Source organism: Vanacampus margaritifer, chromosome 13 (genome assembly GCF_051991255.1).
Source record: "Vanacampus margaritifer isolate UIUO_Vmar chromosome 13, RoL_Vmar_1.0, whole genome shotgun sequence".
NCBI lineage: Eukaryota > Metazoa > Chordata > Actinopteri > Syngnathiformes > Syngnathidae > Vanacampus > Vanacampus margaritifer.
The window spans coordinates 18,511,930-18,525,541 of NC_135444.1; the positions used below are offsets into that span (position 1 = coordinate 18,511,930).

The following is a 13,612-nucleotide window of genomic DNA, read 5'->3' on the forward strand; positions in this document are numbered from 1 at the left end:
ACTAACCATCCCATTTCTGACACATTCATGAGAGTTTTCAACATTCCACTTCTAGCAGCATTTTATCACGATCCAACTTCTGACTTTAACCTATCCGGCACTGCTTTTGACACATTTGTCATAGAACTCCAATAATCATCCCACTTCTGACATTATTTAGCATACATCTGCTCATCATCTTACTTCTGTCATAATTTGTCACAGAACCGTACTTACATCCAACTTCTGCTACATTTTTTTAAAGAGAATTCTTAACGATCCCACTTCTGACACTTTCATCAGAGATTTCAACATCCCACTTCTAACAGCATTTCTCACAGACCTACACTGACATATCCAACTTTAACTTATCCAACACTGCTTTTTACACAAAACTCTAATAATCATCCCACTTCTGACAGTATTAAGCATACAAATCTACTAATCATCCCACTTCTGAAACCCCTAACCACATATCTCCACAAGCTATCTCACCTTACAGAACTCTAATAACATCCAACCTCTGATAGCATCTTTAGTGAATTCTTACCCACCCCACTTCTGACACCATCTATCATATGACTGAAGTAACCACCCCACTTCTGACACAATTTGTCACAGAATTCTAGTAGCATATCCCACTGCTGACACCATTTCTGACAGAATTTTGCTCATCATCCTACTTCTGACACCATTTATCAGCACACCTCACCAAGTAAAGGATGTTTCCATCTAGTTTTTTAAATTTATATTTTTTAGCTTTTCATCCCATCCGTCTGTCTCTAGAGGTTAACAAGCAGGCGTTCCCCCCTGTCAAACGCTAAATATGAACCACGCTCGCGCCAGGAGAACCTGCTGTTCCTAATATCCCGGTGGGAGAAGTTGAGCAGAAGCAGCAGCAGCGGGGGAGCGGAGATGTTGCACACGTGTGTGTCAAGAGAAGCTAAAAAGGAAATGATTCATAAAGAGAAGAGAGGAGAAAGTCCTTGACAGAAAAGAAAACACATGAGCGCAAGACAATCAGGAAAAGCTTTCCAGCCTTGAGCTCGAACCGCTCGCTGCTGACCTCCAGCACGGGTAAATCAAAAGCTGAAATTGAGAGTCTGCAGACGGTTGGTGACACGTTGGCGAGCGAGCAAGGGACGGAAGGAAGGATGCGCGACTGATAAACAGCAAAGCGGAGGCGCGAAGCGCTCGGCTGTCTCTCCGCCTTATTTGGACATTTGTAGCGAAACCCTGACCAAGGACAGAAAACGTAAACAGGACAACTTCCAAAAAGTTTGCATGGAAACTTCACTTGTTGACTTGTGGACCACCAACAAGTTCACATACCAAAACTACATGTCCTGTTTTTGGTTTGGAAAAGCTGCCTCCAAAATGGCGCTGTCGCTCATAGATTGGAACAAAATGTCTATCTTGTCTTTTTTAAGGCGCAACTTCTGACACCAACGAGCTTACTCACTTCTGAGACTATTTATTGCAGAACCCAACTAAACCTATTTCACTTTTGAATCATATTACCGATGGATGCTTACGTCCTATTTCCAACACCATTGATTGTTGAACACTTCTTATTATCCAACTTCTGACACCAGTTTAGTCATAGTCTACTAACCATTCCACTTCTGAAAAGATTTAGGCCAAAACTTCACTAGCCTCTCAGCTCCTGACACTGTTTATCACTGAACCTACGCCACTTCTGGCACCATTAAACAAAGACTTCTACCCATCAATCCAACTTCTGACACCACTTTTCACAGAATTAAACTAACATTCTACTTCTGAAATAAGAGATCTCTTCAAAAGTTCCCCATTTCTGACACAATTTATGAGAGAACTCTATTAAACTAACATCCTACTTCTGACACACCTTACTAATTGTCCCATTTCTGACATCAATGATCACACAACTCTGCTAACCACCATGCTTTAAATATCATCGCAGAATTCCACTAACCACCCCACTTCTGACACCTTTGGTCAAAAAAATCTATCAACGGTCACATTTCTGATGCATTTATTACAGAACTCTCCTAACCACCACATTTCTGACACTATTTATCATTCACCTCTATGAATCACTCCACTTCTGACACCATTCATCACAGAAATACACAAATAATCACACCTCTGACACTAATTTATGACACCAATGATCACATAACAACATAACGTTTTCCCTAAAAGTTTTTGTTAAATTGTACACCTTTAAGGGATATGTGACGTGAGATTTTTGGACTTCATTTTTATTTACACTACAAGACAAAACAAATTGAACTTTATATGACTTTTTAAGACTTTAAAAGGATTAAATATCAACTTTTTTGACGCATATAACAATGAAGACTCTTGAATGTCTTAAATCTCAATCCCTCCATAAAAAAATCTAATAGAAAAAGCTTGATTTTAAATCTCCGGCTAAGACGTCTTGTGACGTTTAACACGGTCTGTCGAGCAGCTGCGGCCCTCTGATCATGAAACCATCATTTCTTTGGTCCCGGTCCATCTTCGCACTCTATTCTGGGCTCATTCAATCCATGCACGTTGGCAGTCAGCCCTCACTTATACGCACACACACATGCACACAACATTTGTAAGACCCAACGAGAACAATGCGAACGGGAGTGCAGCAAAAATGGTGCTGGCATCACAAGTTGGTATTTCTGCTCTTAAATTTACGGAGCTGCTCCCGTTTGAGGCTGACGGAAGACATGTGGGCAGGAAACGACTGACTTGCAAAATGTATACTTCTCAGAATAACTTTATATTATATCCTCCAATATGGAGCCAAGAAATATGGCTTTCCCGTAAAAGTAGTTAAAATAAAATAGCCAAAAAACAGCCGCTCTCGTCTCTTCTTGAAACCACACAGACATGTCAGCATAATAATAAATGGTCCCGCTTCTGACGCCGTTACTGCGCAACTTCAGGCACAGTTTGTCTAGCAGTTCTAGCAGCATTTTATCACAGATCCAACTTCTGACTTTAACCTATCCGGCACTGCTCTTGACACATTTGTCATAGGACTCCAATAATCATCCCACTTCTGACATTATTTAACATACATCTGCTCATCATCTTACTTCTGTCATAATTTGTCACAGAACCGTACTTACATCCAACTTCTGCTACATTTTTTTTTTTAAGAATTCGTAACTATCCCACTTCTGACACTTTCATCAGAGATGTCAACATCCCACTTCTAACAGCATTTCTGCCAAACTAGCCATCAAGTCGTAAAGGAATACTAACTTACCATCTACCTTTTGACACAAAAGTGAAGTGGGATTAAATATTTGTTATACAAAGTTAGTTAATATCAGCAGAAAATCGCTACTTCAGCATCATCCTTAAAATGTAAATCATATTTTTAATCTATGTTTTCATCGAAAGCCCTCTTTGACTTGTAGGCACTTTTATGACATTTGACGCCGTTTTTCCCGTCGTTTTTTTTTTTTCTTCTACCCGTTAGCGGCGGCGTTCGCAATATGTCTTTCATTTGAGGAAATGCCAGAAGAAAGAACGGAGCGAGCCAACAATACAAACAGATGAATTTGAGTGCACAACAACAGCCTTCAAAGCTCACTCGGGTTTGAAGTGACTGGCTCCGCGTCAAAGGGTCTCCGTCTGGACGGATGGACGGATGGATGGCAGAGCAGACGCTGGAAGACTTCAGAGACAACTGCAGGTGAAGTCAAGCTCCTTTAATGGAATGCTTCCCAGCACACGTCCAAGTGGATTCCATCACAAGCGCATACGCCAGGATCCACTTATCTGATTTAATGCTCCATCTCCTTTAGTTTTTTGGGGGTTTGGTTACAAAACAGGTAATGTGTCAATTATAAAACAGCCAAACGGTATCATCTCTAAAAATCTAAAATAAATAAAGTTTTTAAAAAATACAAAATTAAAATAGTAAAAATTTGTATATATATATATATATATATATATATATATATATATATATATATATATATATATATATATATATATATATATATATATATAGTCGTCAGAAAAAGAGACGAAAGGTAGATAAAAAATATATATATTTTCAAGAAAATACCTAAAAAGTTACCAGAAAATGCCCAAGAGGGAAGAGGAAAACCAGAACATTACCAGAAAATGTCGATCAAATTGCCAGAAATGTTAGAGAATTGAATTTTAAAAAAAAATAGAACGAAAGAAAGAAAAAAAGAAAAGAAAATGTTCAAAAAGTAACCATAAAATTCCCCAAAACAAAAGAAGGCTGAAAATTACCATAATATGTTTTGGGAATTGTCCTCTCCCCTCACTCAAGATTTATTTATTTTTAATGGCAGAAAAGAAAACATTCAAAAGGTAACTATAAAATGTCCCCCCAAAAAAAGAAGAAATCCTGAAAATTACCACAAAATTGACACAAAATTGCCAAAAATATCAGAAAATTGATAGCAAAAAAAGGCAGGAACAAATTTAAATAAATGTCCAAAAAAGGAAGAAGAGAGGCTGGAAATTACCATAATATGTGCATAAAAATTGTCAAAAATCTGACAGAAATGAGAAATCTGAAATATATGCAGTTCTAATTATTTCCTTCATCACATCTTCAAATATTTTGGTCTTACAGACAGATTTTTTTTTTTGTTATTTACTTGATCAAAAATGGCACTTTTGACAGTAGAGGTTGCTGACCCCTGATCTACACCATTGCTGTCCGAAGCGCTTCAAATCTTTTATTCACTTTTTCGAAAACATATCAGTGTACAATGACCTGCTAATGCAGCCGCGTGAACCTGTGAAGAAGGTTTTCTCTTCTTACTTTAAAATAACCTACATTAACCTCCTTGGGTTTCAACAGCCAATTCGCATCTCAAGTTCTAGATTTCAAGATTGTTAGTTGTCACCCTGAAGAGTTTTGTGCCAAATTCGGTCAGAAGTGAGAACTCTATCCTGTTCATCGGACTCTCTTCCCGTCCAATTAAATCGCTCGTGTATTGCTGCGCGACGCTCCCGTGGGTCAAATGAGGGGACGTGGGAGACTAATGTGCGTGACAAACACACATCGGAGATATTTATAGATTGTTCTTCCCTCCATCCTAATGTCAGCCATTGTGTGTGCGTGTCCTACATTATACTCCATACTTCACACCTCCACACAAACACGCACGACGCACGCGTACACATCCATATGTAGAGGTTGTGTTCTCCTCTCCTGCCATGACGAATGAAAGTGATCCTGACTATTTTTAGCGAGGAACCGTGGGGATTTGCTACTGCTGTGTTTGTGTGTGTGTGTTTGAGCCATCGCGGAGGTTCACGCTGCTGATGATGCCGGTGGAGTGAGTGTAATATTCACATTCAAGCATTTATGTGAAAAAACGCTGTTTGCGTCAGATGGTATTTGATTTTTTTAGTGCTGGTGAAGCAGCATGTCAATAGAATGATTAGTTAGTAAGATATGACATGTGGGGTCCCGCAAGGTTCACTCCTGGGACCCCTTTTCTTCAGTCTGTGTATATTACATTTATTTGGACATTTGTAGCGAAACCCAGACCAAGGACAGAAAACGTAAACAGGACAACTTCCAAAAAGTTTGCACGGAAACTTCACTTGTTGACTTGTGGACCACCAACAAGTTCACATACCAAAACTGCATGTGCTGTTTTTGGTTTGGAAAAGCTGCCTCCAAAATGACGCTGTCGCTCATAGGTTGGAACAAAATGTCTAGCTTGTCTTCTTTAAGGTGCAACTTCTGACACCAACGAGCTTACTCACTTCTGAGACTATTTATTGCAGAACCCAACTAAACCTATTTCACTTTTGAATCACATTACCGATTGATGCTTACGTCTTATTTCTGACACCATTGATTGTTGAACACTTCTAGTTACCCAACTTCTGACACCAGTTTAGTCGTAGTCTACTAACCATTCCACTTCTGATTTAGGCCAAAACTTCACTAGCCTCTCAGCTCCTGACACTGTTTATCACTGAATCTACGCCACTTCTGGCACCGTTAAACAAATAATTCTACCCATCAATCCAACTTCTGACACCACTTTTCACAGAATTAAACTAACATTCTACTTCCAAAAAAACCCGATGTTTGCGTCAGATGGTATTTGATTTTTAGTGCTGGTGAAGCAGCATGTGAATAGAATGATTAGTTAGTAAGATATGACATGTGGGGTCCCGCAAGGTTCACTCCTGGGACCCCTTTTCTTCAGTCTGTGTATGTTACATTTATTTGGACATTTGTAGAGAAACCCAGACCAAGGACAGAAAACGTAAACAGGACAACTTCCAAAAAGTTTGCATGGAAATTTGTTGACTTGTGGACCACCAACAAGTTCACATACCAAAACTGCATGTGCTGTTTTTGGTTTGGAAAAGCTGCCTCCAAAATGACGCTGTCGCTCATAGGTTGGAACAAAATGTCTAGCTTGTCTTCTTTAAGGTGCAACTTCTGACACCAACGAGCTTACTCACTTCTGAGACTATTTATTGCAGAACCCAACTAAACCTATTTCACTTTTGAATCACATTACCGATCGATGCTTACGTCTTATTTCTGACACCATTGATTGTTGAACACTTCTAGTTACCCAACTTCTGACACCAGTTTAGTCGTAGTCTACTAACCATTCCACTTCTGATTTAGGCCAAAACTTCACTAGCCTCTCAGCTCCTGACACTGTTTATCACTGAACCTACGCCACTTCTGGCACCGTTAAACAAAGAATTCTACCCATCAATCCAACTTCTGACACCACTTTTCACAGAATTAAACTAACATTCTACTTCCAAAAAAAAAACGATGTTTGCGTCAGATGGTATTTGATTTTTAGTGCTGGTGAAGCAGCATGTGAATAGAATGATTAGTTAGTAAGATATGACATGTGGGGTCCCGCAAGGCTCACTCCTGGGACCCCTTTTCTTCAGTCTGTGTATGTTACATTTAGGTCAAATGCTTCAGAACGCCAAATTTTCTCTATCCCTCCAGACCAAATAGCTGTATTGATATCTCTTTTCATGTGCAGATCGTATGTTGTCTTTGGAGACCCTTGAGGGCGATCGTGTTCAATTTGGGGGTTCAAAAGGCCCCCTTGGAGAACCTCCCGTGGGTCACCTCATGCATGCATGCAGCTGCAAAAATGACTGATTTGCAATTCGAGGTGCACAAGCTGCAGTGTCATAATAAACAATCCTGTGTAGGATGGTGCACATTAGGGGGGTGGGGGTTGGGGGGGGTCATGTATGTCTTCCTGAAACCAGGTGTGCATTGAACCTCTCTGGAGCGAATCCACAGACGATCCAGGAAGGCTTCACAGCAAGAGCACATCTTTATCTTCAAAAGATCCCGAAATAGAATCTCTATTTTTATCTCATCCGAGCCTCCTTCACCCTCTGTTAACCGCCATGTTGCCAGCAGGTGAAGCCGTGCCAAGAGTCCACTAAATACACTTCAAGTGCCAAACATCCCGCAGAAGGCACTTTTTAAAGAGCTTTTATCCATAACGCTCCATTTTTCTTTAAGTTGTAGTGCCTGCCTTCTTTTTTTTTGTGATAAAAATAGCCCCCTGCAAAGAAAAAAAAAGCGCTGACTGTGTCGTTTTCGCCGGGAGAAATGTGCTGAACAGGCCCGCCACAGGGACCTCGCCAGAAGCAAAATATAAGGCAAATTTCTTTTTCGTCAGATGTTTTTGTTTGTGAGTTTGGTGTACAGTACATGTGTCATACAAGTTTGAGCTTGAGCGGCTAATTGCATTCGCCCCTGAGCCCAGGAACCACAATGTGATTTGAACATTTGCAAGTAGTGCTTACATTTCTGGGTCACAATGATGGGATCCCCAGGTACAATGGGGGAAAGAAACAAAGCACTTCAGTGGGTCCACAAGGTGTAAGGCTCCAGGACTGGACGGGAATCTACTGATCTATTAACTCATTCACTACCATTTTTTTTGTACATTTAGAACAGATATAAGATTTGTGATTAATCGTGAGTTAACTAGTGAAGTCATGCGATTAATTACGATTAAAAAAAATATCACCTGACACACCTAATTTTTAATTAAAAAATAATAATTGTGATTATTTTTTCCAATTTTTAATAATCTTTTTTTTTAAAGAAAATATTAAAAAATTAGGGCCGTCGGGCAATTACCCTTTTTAATCGTAATTAATTGCAATTCACTAGTTAACTCACGATTAATCACAAATTTTATATCCGTTCTAGTACAATAAAAAAAATCTAGGTTTTCATGCTCTTGTTAACAAAAATGGGCTAAATGTTAAACTAATAGAAATAGTTAAAATTAATTTTGACGTCTTTAGCCGTCAATGGCAGTGAATGAGTTAAAGATCACAGCTATTGAAATGGTTACAGCCATTCATGTAATATGCTACTAACATGCTTCTCCTTTGTGACTGGAAGTAAATGGATACGGTCCTGGGACCTCATGTGATAGGGCGCCTAGTCCAGAAGGGATTTAGCTTCTGGTCCATGTAGGATTAGACCCTAGATCCACTCGGGAATCATCCCTACAGCGGCCATAGGGGATTTGGCATCAGGACATCATGGAATTCAGCCTGGGGTCTAGCTCATCTGGATAACATTCATACCAGCAATTATTCAAATTAAATAAATAAATTGAATGTTCACATGAATTAGTCTGATCCACGACATATTTTAATAGATCTGAGCTAAACCAGTCTAAATACAGTTTTCTGGTTAATATTGCGTTAAGTAGCAAAATCCAGCAGTTTTTATCCATCTCAGAGGGCGGCCATTTTGTCACTTGCTGTCGACTGAAGAAGACATCACAGTTGCTGAGGGCTCAGGCAACAACCAATCACAGCTCACCTGTTTTCTGAAGCTGAACTGTAATTGGTTGTTACCTGAGACCTGAGCAACTGCGATGTCATTTTCACTTGACAGCAAGTGGCAAAATGGCCGCCTCCTGATATTGATAAAAACGGCTGGATTTTTGCTTTATAACTCATATTCCACACATGTAATATTAATCAGAATATCATGTTTAGACGAGTGAGGTCACATATTTTTGTCAAGAAATGTTTAAGGTTAACTTCCCCTTTAAAGTCACTCTCAATGAAAGTGGTAAACGAGGCGCACATGTGTTCCCGCTGCGTCGGCGACAGTAGCGTTCACCTCACGCCGACGTGAAATCTATCAGCTCCATCTCCAAGTGTGCAAATGTGAAGCAAGAGTGCCAAGAAGCCACGCAAGCACATTTGGGCTGCTATTAGCCCTGAGCAGTTAGCGCTCTCATACGCTGCCAAGCATGCAACTTTGTGCCCCTCATCAAACATTCACTGCGAGAGCACCACAGGTAGGAAACAATTACTCACGCTAACTGCGGCGTATGTGCTTGTGCGCGTGTGTGTAGACTACAGTCTCAGGACCTTTGAAGTTTTGCTGTAAAACTGCCACATAAAACAAAAGTGAATCATGTATTGTGTATATAAACAAAAACAATGTTGAATGTTCAACAACACAAAACGAAAATCTAGTAGCTTAATGCTAACATAAAGTGCAAAACGCTATTGATGTGCTAATGAAATTGACAAACACATTATGTCACATCATAATCAATTTTTGTTTATTACTTTGTGGACTACCAATCTATGATTCACAAACCCCAGTTTAAGAACTTTTATTTATTTGTTTATTTATTTTTATTCGACAGGATGCACATTTCACAGTTCTTTTTTTCCCATGTTCGCCATCGAACCACTGTTATTCTTACTCTGGTTTCAAGGCGTTCGGTGATCCTCGTGTGGCCGAAAAACTGCTGCGAGCCCCCCTCTCAAGCTAAGCAGGGGTCTTTGTGGAAAGAAAAAGAAAAGAGAAGGGATGGTATCCAGATGTGAGTGACTGTTTATGCCTTCAAAGGAAGCGTGTGTGTGTGTGCGTGCGTGCGTGCGTGAACTGATTGTGTTGCAACGTAGCTTAGACTTTTTGTCTGCTATTTTAATGCTAACGCTAATTAAATTTCTGTTGCAGTTCTATAACTCTTTGACACATGTAGAAAGACAATGTAACCGTAATCACAGTCATATATTCTTGATCCTCTGCGAAGACAGATTAATGTTAGTAGCATCATCTCGCGAGATCAGCACAAACGTTGATATGAGATGCAACTTTGCTTTGAGTTACGAGCATGGTCCCGGAAAACTCATATCTCAAGGCACCACTTTTAGAAACAAATCTCGGAATTCACTTTACAGGCTCTTTAAACGAGATTACTATAAGCCAGGACTTTGGCGCCATCTTGTGGCATTTTGGGTGCTGTGAAAAGAGAATACAGTACAAAAATGACAAATTTAGCAGTTTGGTGAATTTTCCAGTAAATAACAGGAGAAAGATTAAAGAGGAAAAAAATACAAAATACTGTAGGTTAAATTGTAAATGGGGAACAGGATTTCGCAATCAGGAGTTTAAATTTATATTAAAGTGTTTTGGACACAGTAGTTGGTGGATATTTAGTGTTTAACCTATTAATATAGACAATTCTAATCATCTTATGGACATTTTGCGCTGGGGCTAAACGCCGCAAACTGCAAGCGTTCACAGTGCTTGCACTACCTCAATATTTCATTCTAGCTAAAAAAAAAATAGGAGGTCCCACAGCGGAGCTAAAGCGTCATCAGAGGAAAATCACATCAAGTCCGTCCGTCTCTCAGGCTGCGAGAGGTGTTGCTAAAGGACGAGGCAAGAGAATCGAACGTTAGCCAATTGTGCATTGCAACAAATTGAATTGGCTGCTGCACATCCACTTTGAGGCTGGTAAACATGAATTGTCGTCTCCGATTTGGTGCCAGCGCTTTGTGCAGTGCGGCTGCTCCTTGTTCACTCAGCAAACAGCAGTCAACTTTTCATAGTGAAGACAAAAAAAAAACATCACACTTGATTGTTGTGTGGCTAAATGTGGTGTTTTTCACAATTTAAATACAACTGAAAACAGACAGCTTGTATCTCAAATGGTTAAAATATTACTTCAAAATAGCAGTTGATACATTTTTCAATAACAATCATTGAACTCTGCAAAAAAAAAAAAAAATGGCAAGAGTTAGGATATATCACGCCTGCATTTATGTAACGTTGTTTTTTAACAGATAGAAAACAGGACACGTCCTAATCTCGCTCCCTTACCTCCCCACAACAACTCCCGCAGCTCCATTAACGCATTAAAACTCCTTAACTGGGTCATCTTGGCTCGTCTTCGCCAAACAGGCTCTTTATAGTCATCACATTCACACCCCCGCCAAGCATGTTCACACACACACATGCACACTCACACACAGATGGGACACTAACCCCTTTCTGTCACGAGGAGTTAGTCAAGAGTCGGGGATGAAAATAAATCAGCGGTACCTCCACTTACGAGTGTACGGACTAACGAGTTTTGGAGATATGAGCCGTCGCTCGACTGATTTCATGTCTTGTAAGCAAAAATTTGAGTTGAGGTTGAGGTAGCAAAAAACAGTACAAATCTTACAAAGTGATTTTTTTCAAGCTGTTTTTTTACTCTGAAACGACGTAAATTTTTACCTTTTTTTTGGCTTGCCCTACTGTTAGCCAATATTCTCCCAGACTTTAGGGGGCAGTGTGGACCATCTATGGCATACAAACAACACTTGACCATAATGTAAGCTTTTAACAGATTTTATTGACAATAGCAGTCTACAGGAACAATACAAAATATAAATTGTTGTATACTAATATAATATATATTGTTGGTGCGCGGTGCAGAAAATTTGAGCTGCCACGCGTAAGATAGTGGTTGCTTAAATTACGTATTTTTGCCGCACGGACTTCACGGATACATTAAGCATAAACCAAGTTTAATGCTAACACAGAATAGAAATCCCATAGATGAGCTATCAAACCCATCCAACAGGTAAGCCGTGACCTTCGCAATGCGAGCTCGAGGGGTCTTTGATGTCAATTTCAGTCGACAGCAGAAGGCAGTACTGGATCAAAATGGCAGTGTCCTAAACTTGATGAAAACAGATCTGATTAAGTCTTATTCCACAAATAAATCAGAATATCAAAGGTGGAATTTTGGGTAAGGTCGCTTATCTTTTTTCCTACGTTCTGATTTTGCCTGAATGCACCACAGCTCAATGGCACTCACATCCAGTTGGAAGTGTTAATGGAATGGGGCCCGGTGTAGAGGATTTAACGGGACTTGAATTAGCTCCCATTGTTCCGCGCATGATTGGTTTCAGCATTAGATGCATTTCACAGGGCTGCTGTTGCTCACATATATTGCAACTATAATGAGCTTTAAAAGTGAAATACACCTCACTACAATCCACTTATGTTATGAAATAGACCGTCAGCAGAAGGAGGGCATGCTAATTGTAATAAAGCCCTCTTACCTATGATGTATTTTGCTGAAGAACATACAGTGGTCAGATTATTAGGCACACCAGTACAATCCATATTGTACTGTATTTAACAATATGTTTGTTGTTATTGTTTGCACTGGTGTGCATTGTGCAACTGATTGAACTATACTGTTTTTAATATATTGACCTCTTCTTTTTGTTACAGTGTACATAAGTATGGAAACCCAAAAGAGTTGTAATTTAATAACTGAAAACACCATTTTGAAATACATATAATTTTGACAAATAACAAATATATTTCTATACATGAAAGGCAAATAACAAATAACAATACATATCAAAAATAATAATCACTGTATTGATTTCACAAGATGAATACAATTTATAAAATACAGTAACCACATGGAGAGAATTCTAAAGTTAAAAATTAAATAAATAAAAAATAGCACAAAAATAAAATACTGCTTGGACCTCTGTTGCTCATCTAAGTGTACCTAATGAATATAATACTGTATTTTGCATTCAAATGTGGCCTGAACACATAATAATATTACTGTAAAAAAAAAACGATCTATCTATCTATCTATCTATCTATCTATCTATCTATCTATCTATCTATCTATCTATCTATCTATCTATCTATCTATCTATCTATCTATCTATCTATCTATCTATCTATCTATCTCCATCCTACTGTTTCATAATGCTGCTTCGCCATGGCAACGCTGCTCCGCAGTTGTGACGTAGATTTTACGCGACGCAAAACTGACACGTCATCAACGCGTTTGTTTTCTTCCAGGCTAAGCTGTCACTCGTTTAGCCGCCGACTCATCTTGTGTGGCCGAAATGCTTACTCCGGAGGCGGTGTGGCACTTCCCGGTGCAAATGTGGGACCGGGTTCTGGCCAAGGTGAACCGGGCGGTGGTCTTCATGGACGACTCCTCCGCGGAAGTCCTCCACTGGAGTGCCGGCGGTGCCACCGCGTTGTTCGACGCCGGAGCCCGAAACGTGAAGCAGTTCTCCAGCTTCGAGTCGTGTAGCGAGGACGAGCCCAAGGCGGTGTTTGTGGTGAGCAATAATAGTAATTACAAACGGTTTGGCTGGATTACGTCCCATGGGAATTGTGAGGCATGCGTTCAGGATATGTAAGGAGTAAAGTGGAAAGCACAACTCAACTGTTAGCCTACTAAAGATGAGTAGAAGCGAATAAAGGAAGGTAAATATCTGTTGAAGACTCGAAATAGCCAATAAATTCACATTTGTTGTCATTCGTTCA

At 39.7% G+C, this 13,612-nt stretch overlaps 1 protein-coding gene across 4 annotated transcripts in view; it reads left to right on the top strand.

Annotated features, from left to right (window-relative positions):
* Positions 1 to 5,281: 5,281 nt before the first annotated feature.
* scfd2 (sec1 family domain containing 2) overlaps positions 5,282 to 13,612 on the top strand; it is a 101,986-nt gene continuing 93,655 nt past the window's right edge. For all 4 annotated transcript variants that reach the window (XM_077583393.1, XM_077583395.1, XM_077583394.1 and 1 more), the window contains exons 1-2: positions 5,282 to 5,300; positions 13,136 to 13,404. In XM_077583393.1, the coding sequence (XP_077439519.1) occupies positions 13,183 to 13,404 (222 nt within the window). In that variant the 5' untranslated portion in view covers positions 5,282 to 5,300; positions 13,136 to 13,182. The remainder of the gene's footprint in view (positions 5,301 to 13,135; positions 13,405 to 13,612) is intronic.